The sequence below is a fragment of the Periophthalmus magnuspinnatus genome, chromosome 13 (genome assembly GCF_009829125.3).
Source record: "Periophthalmus magnuspinnatus isolate fPerMag1 chromosome 13, fPerMag1.2.pri, whole genome shotgun sequence".
Taxonomy (NCBI): domain Eukaryota; kingdom Metazoa; phylum Chordata; class Actinopteri; order Gobiiformes; family Gobiidae; genus Periophthalmus; species Periophthalmus magnuspinnatus.
Genome location: NC_047138.1, coordinates 5,979,681 through 5,997,126, shown reverse-complemented (window position 1 = coordinate 5,997,126; position 17,446 = coordinate 5,979,681). Strand labels below are relative to the sequence as shown.

General features: G+C 39.6%; 3 protein-coding genes across 6 annotated transcripts in view; 2 read left to right on the top strand and 1 right to left on the bottom strand.

The window, feature by feature from the left end:
• Positions 1-8,231, top strand: part of bcl9l (bcl9 like) — a 46,581-nt gene extending 38,350 nt beyond the window's left edge. For 3 of the 4 annotated variants that reach the window (XM_033976827.2, XM_055225798.1, XM_055225796.1), the window contains exons 2-9: positions 506-562; positions 1,021-1,388; positions 2,174-2,296; positions 2,519-2,651; positions 2,732-2,816; positions 4,032-6,309; positions 6,389-6,643; positions 6,753-8,231. In XM_033976827.2, the coding sequence (XP_033832718.1) occupies positions 1,094-1,388; positions 2,174-2,296; positions 2,519-2,651; positions 2,732-2,816; positions 4,032-6,309; positions 6,389-6,643; positions 6,753-7,846 (4,263 nt within the window). In that variant the 5' untranslated portion in view covers positions 506-562; positions 1,021-1,093 and the 3' untranslated portion in view covers positions 7,847-8,231. Of the gene's footprint in view, positions 1-241; positions 563-1,020; positions 1,389-2,173; positions 2,297-2,518; positions 2,652-2,731; positions 2,817-4,031; positions 6,310-6,388; positions 6,644-6,752 lie in introns of those variants that run through there. The other variant, XM_055225799.1, reaches the window with a different exon arrangement.
• A 168-nt stretch (positions 8,232-8,399) lies between these two features.
• LOC117380100 (C-X-C chemokine receptor type 5) lies at positions 8,400-9,466 on the bottom strand. The gene has a single exon (XM_033976830.2). The coding sequence runs from the start codon at positions 9,464-9,466 to the stop codon at positions 8,426-8,428; it is 1,041 nt and encodes a 346-aa protein (XP_033832721.2). The 3' UTR covers positions 8,400-8,425.
• A 1,415-nt stretch (positions 9,467-10,881) lies between these two features.
• ddx6 (DEAD (Asp-Glu-Ala-Asp) box helicase 6) lies at positions 10,882-17,329 on the top strand. The gene is made up of 14 exons (XM_033976829.2): positions 10,882-11,020; positions 11,759-12,193; positions 12,267-12,330; positions 12,405-12,509; positions 12,770-12,899; positions 13,000-13,146; positions 13,230-13,324; positions 13,401-13,523; positions 13,594-13,722; positions 13,832-13,948; positions 14,027-14,090; positions 14,267-14,368; positions 14,443-14,621; positions 14,710-17,329. The coding sequence occupies exons 2-13, from the start codon at positions 11,997-11,999 to the stop codon at positions 14,616-14,618; spliced, it is 1,449 nt and encodes a 482-aa protein (XP_033832720.1). The 5' UTR covers positions 10,882-11,020; positions 11,759-11,996; the 3' UTR covers positions 14,619-14,621; positions 14,710-17,329.
• The last annotated feature ends 117 nt before the right edge of the window (positions 17,330-17,446 follow it).

Genomic DNA, 17,446 nt, shown 5'->3' with positions numbered 1-17,446 from the left:
AAGCAGCAGGTGTGGAAAGGTCTTGCTGGGACCTGCCAAACTCTTTTTTTAATGTCGTCGACCCCTTTTGTTGGATAGCAGCTTCAAACCGCATTTGTGAAGAGCTCATGTGTATTACTCCCTATGAAAAAAGCTGGCATGTAGCTGTCTTTGTAAACGGATACTGGATAAACCAAAATGGTGAGGTGTAATGTAACAGGTTTGTATGTGTTTTTGTCATGTGGGTAACTAAAGAGTGGACCAGCTCAGAAGAGGGAGACAGGTATTGCTACAGAGTGTTGTGGAATGTGTGGTAGAGTTTTGCGGTTTGCAGAGTGTTGCAGGAGGTGGAGTCTAAAACGTGTGAGCTGCACATCACTTTGCCCATTTCCCTTAAAAAGATAGTGGTCTCACATGGCCGCATGTTTTGTTTGTTGAAATAGCTGTTAGACAATGTTGACAAATACACGTAGAACTGATTGGTTTCTGTTTATCTCTATTGATTGTATCCATTTGTTGTTCACAGACATATGTGCAGGAATGTCCCAGGAGAGCCATGACAGTGTTACAGATGAAGTGTGAGGTAAGTGAAATCATTTTGTGTGTAGGTGAATTTGTACATAAGCAAAATTTACCAGAATGTTACAGACAATACATTTATTTCTAGTCCTGCAATGACTCATCTATTCAATTGTGAGAACTAATGGCAATCATTTTAACATTTTACAGTTGTTATCTGTACTAAAAACTGGAAAAACAGATTTTTAAATGAAAATTGTCAAATTATTTTTTTCTTGTACAAGTTTACTAATCAAAATGTTTTGTTGTCTTATTGACTAATAAAATGATTTAGTAGTTGCAGCCCTAATAATTTCAGACAAAACAAAGTAATTACTTGATTATCATTGAATTAATGAGGGATTATGGTTCTGTTTTTCTTGCTTTTTCAAATGCTGCATTTGACCTGGCATGGTTTCTTGATCTTATGTTTTGGAATTTCTCAAATAACTTGCTAAAATGAATAATTTTCTCTACCCTTAGCACTGCCACTAAACCATGTGAGGGTGACAGACAATACTCCATACCACACCTTTTTCTGCCATCAGCCAGTCAAATGCACACGGATAATAAACTAGCCAATCATGGCAAACAGGTCAGTAGTGAGAGTCAATCCCACAACCCCATTGTAAACCAGCAGGCTCAGCAGCAGCAGGGCCCAAAAGGTGTCGGTGGCAATGGAGTCAAGAGCAGCCAAGTCTCCCCTGGCAGTCACGCTCTTAAGTCTGTGAGCCAATCAGTTAGCTCCGCTGGAGGGATGCTGAAGACCAAAACAAAGCGGGAGCGCAGTGTCTCCATGGACTCAGATGAGAGACATGTGCGCACATCTGTGGAGAGCGATGCCAAAGGAGGTATGTTTAGCATCCACTGTAGCCCTGTACACATTATGTTATAGATTTATGCTGCGTCCTTCATTTTGCTTTTACTATCAGCTAAATCTTGAAACGCCAAATGATGCGCATTTGCCTCCTCCACAGCAGGAAGTGAATGTTGGGACTGAGGTGACCTATGAACTTGTTTCCTTTCTCACTGAAATGTCCTGACCTTTCTGACAGCGTTAGAATTTCCCCAGGCTTTTCACAGGCTGACTCGTACTGGCTGAGAATTCATCAGTGCTTTTTGAGTTGTCTTAGGGAGCACCTGATTGTAGGGTTCTTTTATGATATGAATGTTATTTGGGTTTCCTGTACAAGAATTGGATTACTGTAAATCTTAAGCAACCAAAGAGCTTTGTTTAGCACTTAAGATAAATAATGGACTTTAAATGTATGTAGTTGTATGTTCTACAAATCTTATTGATTTAAATTACAAATTTTATGGCAGAACAACTGTCAAATGTAGTCTGTGTACATCAACTTGCACATATTTTGTTTTATGGAAAAGTGATGCTTGTGTCTATGCATACAGTAGTTGACAATGTGTATGTGCATATATTGTTAACAATGTTTCTACATTACTTGTCTTCTGCGTATGTCATGACCTTGCATAGATCTCCTTTCAAGGCTTTTCGCTTTTATTTTGACTCATATCATCAATATTTTAAGGCTGTAACTAAATGAGAAATTTGTTTTAGTAATTCTTGAGACTGTTGTATTTAAATTACTTCTACTACTACTTAGTCTTTTATATTTTTTAGAAGGCATCATGCGCAGTAAGCGACGCTGTGTTTTGGAGAGAAAGCAGCCCTATAGTGGAGATGAATGGTGCTCTGGACCTGACACAGAGGAAGATGAAGAGAAGCCACAAACTCTAATCCACAGTAAGTTTAGTAGTTACTGTCATGCATCAAATAAAATACTATTTTCTGCCTTCAGCTAGCTAAACACATTTTATGACATTAAGTTTGAAAAATGCTCTGTGTATTTGTTTAAATTAATACATGTATTTAGCTCCATCTAGTGTATACTTGAAGATATCATAATACATATTGTGTTATGTGTATTACAGATTATATTTAGATTGTGAAATTTCTTTCTTTTAGGAGAAAAGACCATGGTGGGTCCTGTTCCGGGTCTACGTGATCTCAAATCAGAACCTGGACCAGAGATGAAGGTGGAACCCAAACAGACTTTAAAGCAACTAGTGTATGTTTTCACAACCAGCCTAGCCAACAGGTACAGCACACGTTTCAAGTAACAGTCTGATTCTTTTTGAAGAACAGTTTTTTTTTTTATATTTTATGTATGTTTTTCAGTGCTGCAGATGCTGTATTAAAAGGCCAGAGTGATTCCATTCTTCTTTTTCACCAGCAAAATGTTCCTCGCTCTAAGTTGGAACAGGTAAGGTGCAAATCATATGCTTAAATTTGAGGGGGGTTTTCGGGTGTACAGTTATGGAAGCCCGTTTCCGCCATGAAAAAAAAAATAAAAGCCCCACAGAAAGTCGAAATTACGAGTTTTAAACTCGTAATTATGAGTTTTAAACTCGTAATTATGAGTTTAAAACTCGTAATTATGAGTTTAAAACTCGTAATTATGAGTTTAAAACTCGTAATTATGAGTTTAAAACTCGTAATTATGAGTTTAAAACTCGTAATTACGAGTTTAAAACTCGTAATTTCGACTTTTAAAACTACTAATTATGAGTTTAAAACTCGTAATTAGGACTTTTAAAAGTATGAATTATGAGTTTATAACTCGTAATTTTGGGAATGTAACATTTACAAAAAGTGAACCTCATCAATTTTGATTAAATGAATTTGGTATTTTAATAATTTCCTCAATAAACCAGCGGGGTTGTGACCAGCTGGCACTCTGCTCAGACCAGGAAAACGAGCGCTCACAGACACAGAGCACAGCTCATGAGTGGTCAGAACAGCACTCAGGGCCCACTGATTTGTTCAAGACGCCAGAAACTTTACTGGAGCTTAATTTATTCATTTTTTAAAAGTATGTAGGTGATAAACATAACAGTCCTCCTCCTGTCTCCTCTGCTCTGTACACTCAGTTGCAGTGTGCTACAAGCTCAATTAAGACTTTAAAAGTTCTAATTACGAGTTTTAAACTCATAATTAGTAGTTTTAAAACTCATAATTACGAGTTTTAAACTCATAATTAGTAGTTTTAAAAGTCGAAATTACGAGTTTTAAACTCGTAATTACGAGTTTTAAACTCATAATTACGAGTTTTAAACTCATAATTACGAGTTTTAAACTCATAATTACGAGTTTAAAACTCGTAATTTCGAGTTTTAAACTCATAATTACGAGTTTAAAACTCGTAATTTCGAGTTTTAAACTCATAATTACGAGTTTAAAACTCGTAATTTCGACTTTCTGTGGGGCTTTTATTTTTTTTTTCATGGCGGAAACGGGCTTCCATAGTACAGTAGATGCAAAGTTTTTTTAATTTTTTTTTATGTGAACATGTCACACAGTTACCGGTAAAACAAAACTAACAAAGTGCTTCATGTTTTAATCATAGGTTTAAAATCCCTTTTTATTATGGGATTTTTTTTATTGTTTACAAACAATACATTTTTCATCTTTTTCACAGGCCCATCCAGCAAGAAAAAAGACCTCTAACATGCCAGAGAAAGTGAGATCTAGCAGCTCCCCACCCAGTTCCACACCTAAATCCCAAAGTGGAACTCCACGGCCATCATCAGCAGGTGTAATGGGCATGGCACTTCGAGTTGGGACTCCACCTTCATCCACCAGTGAAATTGCCCAGACTAGAACCAGCGAGGCATCCCATACAAGTTTCACCAGATTAGAGGGTGGTAGTTTGCCAGCAGACCAAGTACCAGCAACTAGAGATGGAGAGTCAGTTGGAGGTATGGTTCTTCCTATTCCAACAGTTTCTCCTTCTCAAAGCCCTACTGTTCAGTCTATACACCCACAAAGTGCTCAAGCTCCCAGACTGTGCCCTGAAAATCTTTCTAAAGAGCAGCTAGAACACAGAGAGCGGTCTCTGCAGACACTGAGAGACATTGAGAGACTGTTTCTGCGCAGTGCAACTAATGCTGGGCCTGGAGATCCAGACAGCACCAGTAACCATCCCAACAACCTGCCTAGCGTTACAGAAAGGAGTGGCGTTCTGGATGGCAATAGCAATGGAAGGGCTATTTCTGGAAGCGGTACTAATAATAATGTGCTTTCCTCATCTCCAATGGGGAATATGAGGAAATATGAGGAACCACTCCAATCAATCATTTCTCAGACAGAGTCACTGCGTGGACCACCAATAGAACATCATGATATAGACCACCCTCATCACCAGATGTCCCCATCTGGGGTGGATATTGGTCATTTACTTGGTCCAGATGGGCTGACTCCTGAACAAATTGCCTGGAGAAAACTCCAAGAGGAATACTATCAAGAGAAGCGAAGACAACAGGAGATACAACCTCCGGTTCATTCTGAAAATTATAGAGTATCTGAAATGGGAATGCCTGGAGGTCCAATGATGATGAGAGGACCACCTCCTCCCTACCATAGCAAACCTGGGGAGCAGCAATGGGCAAACAACATGATGGGTGGGGGAGTTAGAGGAAATACACAAATACTAGACATACCAGAAGGACCTCAGGGCCCCAGATTTTTAGGTCATATCTCAAGAGGCCCACCAGCAGGAGGTTTTCCTGGTAGTCCAGGGCCATTTCCTTTGGATGGTGTAGGACACCAAAGGGCAACTAGACCAGGAATGCTCTGGTTAGATGAAATGCCCAATAATAAAGGACCTGGAAGTCAGTTTCAAGGCCTCTATACTGGTGGGCCTCCTCAGCACTTGCAAAGTAATATAGAATCTTCTAATCATCTAATTGCACGTGAGGAAATATTTAATATTTTAGAAAAACGTCAGATGCAAGGACTTCCGAGAAGTGAACTTGTTCGACTGGCTAAACAGCTGCAATTCAACATGCAACGACCTAATCGGGTGATTCGCCGAGGTACACCTTCTCAAAATGATTCCATGGACTTTCCTGGCTCACATGTTATTTTGGGTTCACCTGGAGCTGGCCCTCAGATAAAGGACTTGGTAGATTCTCCTCTTGGGAGTAATAATCCTCTGAATATGAAACAATCCATTAATGTACAGCAACATCAGCAGCTGAATTTAACTCAAAAGCTTAGAAGTTCATTGGAAGTTGGAACATTAAGTGAAATTTTTGGCCCTGCTGCAATGTCCCAAGCAAGAAACTCACAAAATAGACGAGAAGAAAATAGGGGATTTAACCCTGGACCTGATGGTCCTTTTCACTTTCCAAACCCAGGTCCTTTCACTGGAGGACATGTTGAAGGGCCTTATCTTCAAACCGATTCTGAAATGTTCGAAGAGCAAGGCCCAAACCAGATGGGAGGTACGATGCGGCTCAGTCATATGCCAATGACAGAGGGCTTTAAGGGTCCAGATGCCAGAGCAAGACACCCTTCAGATCCAACGCTGAACCTTCATCCTTTAGCCTCTCCATCACTTCCTGCACCTCATCAGCTCAATTCTCCGTCAATGGACCAAGTCCCATCACCTCTTCTGCCTTCATCCTCAGGGGCAGGAATAAAGTCACCTTCCCAGATGTCTTCTGGGGCACATCAGCCTCCTCTTCCTCCAGCATCAGGGGCTGGGACTCCTTCTTCCATTAAATCTCCTCAAGTAGTTGGCTCTTCCACCCATGGGCTGCACTCTCCCTCAGCCTCACCAGGACAACTCAAGTCTCCTGCTGTTAGCGGAGCTGCTGGCTCTCCTGGATGGACATCTCCAAAACCAGCTCTTCCAAGTTCTGGTCCTGCCAGTGGCAAAATGGTGGGCAATGGAGGACCGTCTCTTGAGACGGGTAAAGAGCTTTAGTTTGGCTACATGATTATATTGTATTTGTATATGCACTTTGTCATGTTTTTTTCTATTGTTTGCAGGTCAGTCACTGCCTCCCAGAAGTTCCAGCTTAACACCTATTAGTCAGCCAGGCTGTACAAACACAAGTGTACCATTTACTTCCTCTACCGAGGCACCTCCTTCACAGAATCCTCTGTCGTTAATAATGTCTCAGATGTCCAAATATGCTATGCCCAGTTCCACCCCTCTCTATCATGAAGCAATCAAAACACTTGCCAGTTCTGATGATGAGATGCTGCCAGACCGCCCTCTTCTGTCTGGTGTGTGCATCGGAGGTAAGAATTCAAGTAATTAAACAAAAAGCTCAAAAAAAGTTCAGCAGCGTTGTTTGTTTTGTATGAAAAAAAACAATATAAATCTAACAATGTTTTTAAAATTCTGTAGGAAACACCCAGGTATCCCAGTTGCTTGGTCCAGAACCACAAAGCCCCATCAGCCACGGTCAACAGCAGCTCTCTCATGATGCAACAGGACCAATGCTTTCCTCACCAAACCAAATGGCTCTGTCCTCCATGAACTCTGTGATTGGAGCTGGTGCCCCTGATGGAATAGTTTCATCTTTATCTCAGAACCAGATGGGAGGTTTTCCTCGCCTGCAGCCTCATGGGCCCTTGCATTCACCTGTGGGAGCAATGGTCCAGAACTTCACACAGTCTAATGACAATATCCTGCCTCCTCAGCAGCTGCACATGATCAGTAAAGGTCACCCACACCAACGACCATCAGATTCATTCAATACTTTGCCTATGGGAAATGGCCCAGATCTAAGTGAAGTAATACGCCCTACGCACACAGGTATTCCTGAGTTTGACCTTTCCAGAATCATTCCTTGTGACAAACCCAGTAGTATACTTCAGTATTTTCCCAAGAGCAATACAGCTCATCAGAATCCATCTCAAGGACCACCATCTCAGCACAGTTCTTCACAGCAGCTACTCAAACAACTGTCTTCGTCTATTGCTCACAGCAGTGGCCCTTCATCAAACCCACACATAGCTAACCTACAAAATATGATGGCGGAACAACAGCTGCAGCCCCTGTCACATAGTGTAGGGCGCCAAGGCATGGGAGCTTCTAGAGGTATGGTGTCTGGTGCTGGGATTGGTCCAATGTGCCCCCCTGGACATATGATGGGAAGACCAGCCATGTCTTTGCAGCAGCAACAGCATGGTATGATGCCCAACAACACTCTTCACCATTCAGCCAACCCATACCAAGGCATAATGCCCTCTCAACAACACTCTCACAACACTATGGCACAGCACAACATGATGATGATGATGCAGGCCAAGCAACAAGGTTTGGCTTTTCCAGGTGATCCCTTCGGTCCCCAAGGACCTCTAATGTGCCCTCAGGGTCCAATGATGGGCCCGCCCCAACCAGGCATGATGGGTCCTCAGTCAATCAGACAAAGGGGAACACCTTTGGACAGTCCAATTAGCTATGGATCAGGGGGTATGGCCAATATACCATTCTAATAAATACAACATTATGTTAGCACTGGATTAATACTGTCCATTTATGTGACTAAATATTTACATAATTTAAGAAAAAATATAAATTGTAAAGATGAGGTAACAAAGATGATCAGATTTTAAACTATTAATCTGAAGCCATTTAAAAATGTAATATATGTAAATTTGCAATATAATTGTTGTGCAGAGTGGCAGTAAGGAGAGTGCCTCAAATTTCTATTTGTTTTGATGCTATTGATTTATTTTCTCAAAGCTAATGTGCAAAAGAGTAATAGAAAAATATAATATATACCTGCTGTATATATCATGCAATTTGTGATTGTTTTTTGCAACTGTTCTGTATAACTGTGTTTTATTAGAAGTCAAATATAGTACAACAACCTCTGAACTGACTTTGTTTTGAGTTTTCCACTCTTGAAAATATCATAAGCATACTCTTATTACATGGTTACTTTATTAAGGTTTTAGATCAAGTTTACACAAGAAATTTTGATATCAACACAGGTAAAAGGCAATGTGGTAATAAAATGTATTTCAAATGTAAGACATCCAGCACATTTACAAGCCTCAAAAGTATTTCTCTCAGTAGGTGTTTGTGGTTATTTCTCCATCTGAAATGGATGAATGATGGTTATTCCGCATACTCATTAATGGAAGACACACACGACGGCAACCCAGCTCACAGAACAACTTTATCAGTTCATTTCGAAAACGCACCCCAACAAAAGCATAGAGGAAAGGGTTCAGACAGCAGTGGAAGATGCCAAGGCATTTTGTCACCTCTAAAGCAGAGGTCAGTGATGCATGATAATTACAGCTAATATTTATAATTAATTGTACATCCACCAAAGTTTTCATCAATGATGTAATATTGTATGGAAGCCAACAGAGGCAAAACACAAGCGTTATCAGTAAAGCAAGACGAATTGCGCCTTGTTTGGTCTTATTCTTTTGACTTTTGTACAAAGTGGCCACCACTGCAGTGTAACAGTAAGCCATAACAGACAGTGACAAGAAAAAGCACAGATGATTCAGAACTCTGTTGGTCAGAAGCCAGTTGTTGGCATTATAATCGCAAAAAAGCCAAGTTGAATTTGTTTCATTCCTTATCACAGTCAAAAAGAACAAATTTGGAACTGAGAACACCAAACAAACTGCCCATAGTATAATGCAAATTCGAAGCACTGTTTTGGGCTGTCGAATTTGGATACTACAGATAGCATGAACAATAGCCAGGTATCGATCAAATCCAATGCAAGCAAGAAGGAAACTTCCAGACAGATGATTCATGTTTTTCATCAGCCCTGTAAACTTGCACAGAAATTTGCCAAACATCCACCCAGTCACAGCATCGGCCACATCAAATGGAAATGTAAAGAGCAACATGAGGTCAGCCAGGGCCAGGTGCAGAAGGTAAATCTCAGAGATGCGGAGGAAGTGCCGACGTCTCAGGAGAACTGTGATCATGAGGCCATTGGCTGCTACCCCCAGCACAAATGTCAGGCTGTAGAACACAGGCAGGAACACAGAGTGGAAGAGCTGCATGGCCTTCTCCTGCATTTGGCAGTCATATTCATAGTCGAACAAGCTGCCATAGTCGGTGACATTATCAGGCTCTCCCATATCCTTTATCTGAAAAAACAGAAAATGTACATTACCATTGTGGTTCAGAAGGACATGAGGCTTAACTGTGAACAATATATTTAATTTTGTACTAAAAAAAAAAAAAAAGACTTATTTTAATATGTTTAATATTATTGTTTAAGATTAAATTAAATCTCAAAATCACGAACAAACACAGAATGTTTACAGGAATCACAGTGGGTGAAATTCTTTTCACTTCCCCTTTTTTTCTAATTAGTATTCTGTACTTTGGGGCAAGAACATGCAGCATAAAGGCTCAAGCTCTCTATATAATCAAATATTAGCAGAGGCATATATGTCTGGTTGATGCCCATTCAATCTGAAGATCTTATCAGGGTGACAACATATTGAAGCAATGTGTGACAATCACCCTGAGTCCAAAGCTCTATCCCCTCATGTATTGACATCACCTGTGTTTGCATCATTGTTTATTTATGAGCGTGCTATGTATACCTTTAACTTATAGAAAGTACAAAAGTAGTTACAAAAGTCACATTAAGATTCTCATTCTTACAAAAAAATGTGAAGTAGTAGTGTATGTACAATACATTTCTTAACGTCTAGGACTTAACAGCATCAACATCTCAAAAATAGTGCTCTGAAAATTATTAGCATAAAAAAACATATATTTTAAGAATATTTTAGATCTTACCTCATACACCGTATAGGTTGCCATATGTGTCTTAGTGAGTGGGTTGGGGTAAACTGTCCAACTTCCTCTTACCTTTCTTACACGTTTTGAGCACTCACTGGACTTTATCAATTTATTTTTAGGTAGTCAAAAAACTTTCCACTAAATTTTACTACAACCAAAACCAAGAGAAATACCAAATCAAAACGGAGAAATACAAAGGCTGAAGTTTCAACCTTAAACCTTAACTGCAGCCTATACAGAAGCTTTTGCTGCAGGGTATAATTCATTAAAGGCCAACTTTTAAAATATAGGGCTATAAAATGTGTTCCAACTAAATGTTTCAATCAGGATTTAGTTTTAATGATTATTTATAGTGATACTGGGTAATCCTTTAGCCTATAGCCTGTTGATTTATGAGGCTCCTGGTTTTGGTAGATGATCAAAGTGCAAGAAATAAAACATGTATGATGATTATAAATACTTTAGCCGGTTTGATCCACATAACAACACATATCCAAGGAGAAAATACCAAATTCCAAACTTTCAAATACGCCTTTTAAAAGTGATTTGCACTATTATTATTACATTACAATACAATACACTGTCAATCAAGCAGAAGCCTACAATTTACAAATGATTTTAGACAACAATTTTTTTTTTTTTAATTTATTTATTTATTTATTTTGCAAATGCTCAATACAACGTTTAATTACAGCTTTAAACCAATTAGAAATCTGCCTGAAAATGATTAAAAATATGACGATGTCGACAAGGGGCGGGTTCAAATAGAGCGGGGGCCATCTTGGACACTGGCTTGTCAGGGCTTTTTCGTAGTCAGCAAAAATCAATAGCTACACCTTACAATCAGCGCTACAAAGACCGGTCAGTTAAAAGAAAAGGTAAGGCAGTCGACTTAAAATAACATCGCAGACCTATAGCTTTGTATACTGAAAGGATATGAAGATTTGTGCAGCGGTTATTTACAGGCCGAAGTCAATATCCGTCACTGTTAGCTATTTATGCTAGCTAGCCTCGATCAAAAGTCCCGAGGAGGCCTGTACAAGTCAACGTCATCGTATACTATTTATCACGACATCGCAAATCCTCAGTGGTATTATGAGAACTGACTAAAGCTTTATAATGCTGGTTAACTAGATTGAATTTACATTTTTACTTAAATGTGCTGTACAATCAGCGAGCTAGCCTTGTAACGGAAGCTAACAGTCCAGCTAACGTCAATGCTAACATGTTGGAACGTTTTGTTGTAACGCTACGTAAAACTTTAATTGTACAGATATTAACTGCTCTGTTGTCGTTATTTGCTGTAAAGCTAATTCGCCAGGGTAAAGTATGTAATATGATACTGGAAGTTGAGGATATAACTTTGTCTCGTGATGTTAAGTGAACGAATAATCCCTTAACTCGCGTTGTTAGCCGTGTTCAAACAAGGTTATTTGATGGTGCGTTTTAGTGTTTTGTGGTATGGATATGATTTTTTTTGAAGGTTGGCAGCTATTACATTTGAGCCAAACTACCAAAAACGAATGAAATGGCAATGGCCTCTGTAATTAGACCTGCCATAAATACAGTTTTGTTTAATAACATCTGTGTTAACGTCGCTGTTTCTACTTTTGCAGGATTGGATTTGTGTGGACTCAAAGGCCAAGCTATGCAAGATGGCTAGCTAAAATAGCGAGCCATAATTCCAAAGCTAGCCTGTTGATATATCTAAAAATTTTAAGATTCCATTTGAACCTGCTTATGAGATAAGAACTTGTGTGGTACCCACTAAGATAAGAAGAAACAAAGTAACTCCATAAGTCGTCACACATTTGTGACCGATAAGTTTATTTGGTACATTAAAATTAAGTTGTCATGAGTACTGCAAGAACAGAGAGCCCAGTGATTTTGGGCTTGTCCAACCAGAATGGACAGATCCGAGGCTCAGGGAAGCCAGGAGGAGGCGGAGGAGGAGGAGGAGGAGGAGGAGGAGGCCCACAGCTAAATCCTATAAAAGGCACAGTTAACAATGGAGACTCTCTGCCAGCTACTACAACTAATGCTGTTATCAAGTAAGCAAAACCAGCTTTGATCACATTGAGTTTGATCACAAATGCGTATATGCTAAATGAATTCATCCTACAGACCTGGGGATGACTGGAAGAAGAATTTGAAACTACCCCCAAAAGACATGAGAATGAAAACATCGGTGTGTAGTTGATACAAAAGCATATATGCCCATGCTTTAATAATACCAACTACTTGATGCCAATTTTGTTCCAGGATGTCACAGCAACTAAAGGCAATGAATTTGAAGACTACTGCCTAAAACGAGAGCTACTAATGGGAATATTTGAAATGGGCTGGGAGAAACCATCCCCTATTCAGGTACTGTCATCTATAACTAATGCATCTTTCTGTTGTACAAGTGATACAATTTCCAATCCAAAGGAAAAAACCCTCAAAAGTAAGCCTCATCTATATCCTGTCTCAAATCATGGCAATTGTTTGGTTTACTGTAACCATGAAAATGGTTACTTATTTAACCTTGGTGAAACTGTTCATTCTGCCTCTTTCAAGGGCAAAGCTTGTTTTATACACTGCATAATAAATTAAATATGTTCAGTCTGTGGGTGTTTTTGTTCTAGGAGGAAAGCATCCCCATTGCACTGTCAGGACGTGATATTTTAGCCAGAGCCAAAAACGGCACAGGGAAGAGTGGAGCCTACCTCATTCCCTTACTTGAACGCATTGACCTGAAGAAGGACTGCATACAAGGTGACAAGCCTTTTTACACAGCATTCAACAAATCCTTTTTTTAATTTGTGTGTGGCAGGGTTTGGCAAATGATTTGTTTATTCTCTTCCTTCGCTTGTAGCATTTGTCATAGTGCCCACTCGAGAACTGGCTCTGCAAGTAAGCCAAATATGTATCCAGGTCAGCAAACACATGGGTGGGGTGAAGGTGATGGCAACTACAGGTGGCACAAACCTACGTGATGACATCATGAGGCTCGATGAAACAGGTGACTATCCGTTACAACTGTTTGTCTAAAATCCACCTCTGAACTGTAGTCTGTTCAGTTTGCACCATGCTCTCTGTTCACAGTGCATGTGGTGATCGCCACTCCCGGGCGAATCTTAGACCTCATCAAGAAAGGAGTAGCCAAAGTCAATCAGGTGCAGATGATAGTGCTGGATGAAGTGAGTTTAATTTTATTTTCTTTAGTTTGTTGTTGTTGAACCTATGTGCACCTAATCTTATATTTTTACCTCACAGGCAGACAAACTGTTGTCACAAGACTTTGTGGTAATGATGGAGGAAATCCTCAGCTTTCTTCCAAAACAGAGACAGATCTTACTATATTCTGCCACCTTCCCCCTCAGTGTGCAGAAATTCATGGTATGTTCACTCAACTACCTAACACTTGCCGTGCAGCTAACCTGTTTGTAACTGCAGTACTTTGTTGCAGAATTCACATTTACAAAAACCCTATGAGATCAACCTCATGGAGGAGCTCACCCTGAAGGGAGTGACCCAGTATTATGCTTATGTTACTGAACGGCAAAAAGTCCACTGCCTCAACACCTTGTTTTCCAGGGTAACACTTTTTGATTTTCATTCATTGTTTAATTATTATTATTTGTTTAATAATATTGGAATGTTTTGTTTTTTTGGCCTGATTTAATATTTTGCTCTCTTCTACTCAGCTTCAGATCAACCAGTCTATAATTTTCTGCAATTCCTCTCAAAGAGTTGAGCTACTTGCCAAGAAGATCTCTCAGCTGGGCTATTCATGTTTTTACATTCATGCTAAGATGAGACAGGTTGGTACATTTTTAACTATATATAAACTTTAAAATTTATTTTGACTAACAGTTTTTCCACCCCCTCACACTTTTCAGGAGCACCGCAATCGTGTTTTCCATGACTTCAGAAATGGCCTGTGCCGTAATCTCGTGTGCACTGGTGAGTGGTAGAACAACATTTATTATTCTGTGGCAGCCTCCAAATTGGTCAAATCAAGTTTGCAAAAGTATGCTGCACGTGCCAAAAAACATGTACTTTGTGTGCAGCCATTGTAGTGTTGCAGTAGAGGTAGCAGCAGTAACAATAGTTTAAATAAATGATACCATCTCCACTAGATCTCTTCACCAGGGGAATTGACATTCAGGCTGTGAATGTCGTCATTAACTTTGACTTTCCCAAGCTGGGAGAAACGTACCTGCATCGTATTGGAAGATCTGGTAAGAGATTACATTTTCCTTTCAAAATAAACCAGTTTGAACTTGATTATTTATTTCGCCAATGTATTTTTTAGGACGCTTTGGGCATCTTGGTCTTGCAATCAATCTGATCACCTATGATGATCGCTTCAACCTGAAGGGCATTGAAGAGCAGCTCGGAACCGAAATCAAACCCATCCCTGGGATCATTGACAAGAGCCTTTATGTGGCCGAGTATCACAGCGAGAGTCATGAAGAGGCCAAGCCATGAGCAGTGAGTACTCCACTACCTCGAGGGCAGTCATATACATGTGCTGAGCATATAGTTCTAATACAAACAACGCATTCTCTCTCTTCCACAGACCAGTCCACCTTCCGTTCCCCTTTCTTCCCTCTCCTTTTTTTTTTTTTTTTTTAAATGTACAGGTTTTGTTTTGTTTTTTTCTGGGTGCCACCGTAAGGATTGTGTTTTGGGCTGAAGTATTTGGGAAGAACTCATTTGCCTTGTAAGGCTTTATGCTGCACCATCACATCGAAGACAAGTGCACGAAGAGGAAAGCTTTGGACAAAGTAGAAATGTGCACATTTTGGTGAATCCTATCCATCAGTGACACTAAGCCAGCACCCACAGACCCCCAGTCATGCCCTGTCAGCTTTTTTTTTTTTTTTTCCTAGAAAATTTAAACCAGTTTGTATCAAGTGCCTTAACAAGCTGTTCAACTTCTTCAAAAGTAATAATCCTTGTGACGTCCTGTCTCACCACACACTGTTCACCTAATGAAAGAAATGGTCAGGCTCCTGTTGTCTGATCACACAGGTGAATTCATAAAGTTTTATGTCGCCACATTTTCCAGAAAAGGGAGGTCTGCTGGAGGTTTTTTTTTTTTTTTGCTGGCTTTGATGCACAGGTCTGGCTTATTATTAAGGATGAACTTGGATTCATTTGGACAAACACTGGGTTTTTCAGAGAGACTGTCCAAATGCTTTCAGAGGCCCTGGTCCTTTCCTCTTGTCTTTACAATGGAACTCTAAAGATGGACTCGCTGCAGCACCTCAACATCACCGCATGAGGATTCCTGATGGAGACAATTGGAGCTTTTAAGCCCACGTTCACTTTCCCAGTGGATGGCCACACTGTTTAGAAACGTGCAGCCCGTGTGGGGTGCATGTTTCATCTTGTGTATATACTTTCATTTTAGATTGTTTTAAACAAGTTTATAAGGCTGGCTGATAAACTGAAAAACGACTTACTCTTTTGTTATCACTGGAGATGTTATACCGGTTTTCCTTTTGAAATTGTGACCTAAATTTCTAAGTTATGAAAAATTCTAAGTGATCATAATCTTGAGACTGCATGAAATGTTTTGGACAATTTTGAAACCCCTTCAGATTTGAAGGTAGATGTGATTATTTTAGCTGCACTTAAATGATTGACTATTTGACTTGAGATACCAGTGTTAACAAGTATTGTTTAGACAGATGGCTTTTTAAAGCTTGTGCGTGTGAGTGTTGAATTCTCTATTGTCACCAGCCTTAACTTGTAAAACCTGAGACCACCTCTACCATCTAGGTCTCTGTGAATCGCGAATGGCCAATGATTTTTGTCTTGGTAGTAGTACAAGTGCTGCAGTGCAGCTAAATTGTTAGATAATCTGTATTTTGGGGAAGGTACTTTACTGTTACGTTCATCTTGGCTTTAGGCACAGCTCCTGATTAAGGATTAGGAAGGAGCTGTGATGTTAAAAAAAAAAAAGTCAACCGAGAGCATCCAAAATTAACATCACACTTAAATGTAGCAGCAACTCGTGGTCTGCATCTGTGCAGCTCCACAACATGCTCAGTCTGATTGGCTGCTGTTAACAGAAATAATGGGTTTAGGCAATAATGGACTGCACTGCTTTTTGTACACTTCTGACCCAGATAAGATTTTTATTTTAAAATTAACGAAAAGGGGAATGTTGAAGGAATGAAACTATTTGGTCAGGCTGCTTATTTTACACAGTGGGTAACTAAATCCACTCATTATCTTCCCCCTCCCCTCAATTTAAGTTTTTGAAATTTGAGGTATTTTCTTTTGATAAAGTGCAATTTCCTTGTTGTGGTGAGATGCTTTAGGTTCTAATCAGTGAGATTTAAAAATGTCTGTCTATTTAAATTAAGATTGTCTATAATCCTTAATTCTCGTTGGTTAGAGTGGATCCCTGTTCTTACGGCTTTAGTCCATTACATATTTTTGCACATGGGAATATTGGGGGGTGGGAGGATGTCCAAATTTGTGCAGAGTTTGTGAGAACAGGGATTCTACCTTCAGACACATGGCAGCTGTCTGTTTGCTGACAGCCTCTGACCGTACAAGCCACAGACACTTAACACCAAAAGGCACAACATTGTACTGTGCTGATAGTGGCTCTACTGTCACAGGCTGCAGTCAAATCCTTAAAGACTGAGACAAGAGCATCTTGCCTTGAATTGGTAAATAATTACAAAATGTATATTGAATTGTCTCATTCATTAAGGACTTTTAAAAACATTTGGGTGGTTAATTTGGTCCTTTTGCTGCCCTGATGCAGTCACTAATTTGGTCTAAACTCAAACACATTTGTGTAAATTCTGGCTCACATTGTTTCCTCCTGAAGTGCAGGCTCCTTGTGAGGTCTGTTTCCAACGGCTGCATCAGTTCATTAATGTGGGTGGGAGCCTTAAGTGGCATTAAGTAAGATCCAGTGTTTTGGGATGGGATTGAAATTGTCACTAAGATGCCCTCAGACATGGATTTTATTTTTGTTTCAAATTAAATGTTCAAATGGATTTCATCTTGTTTAAATTATCTTCAAATTTAACAAGTTAAAATTGAGTTTTATTTCATTACAATTTGGTCTAATTGGCAATGTTTCAGTGGAGCTGAATTTTACTGGGATTTGAGTTAAAACAGTGGAAAATTATCTGAAAAGTTTTGTTGAAAATAAAGCTCACTGAAGTTTATCTTTGTGTGTGTGTTATTGTTTGGTTTTAATATCTACACTGTAGTTAGGGGGGGCTATTGAGTTTATATGGCACTCAGCTCTATAAACTGTAGCCCGATTGACACAGTATAGTATT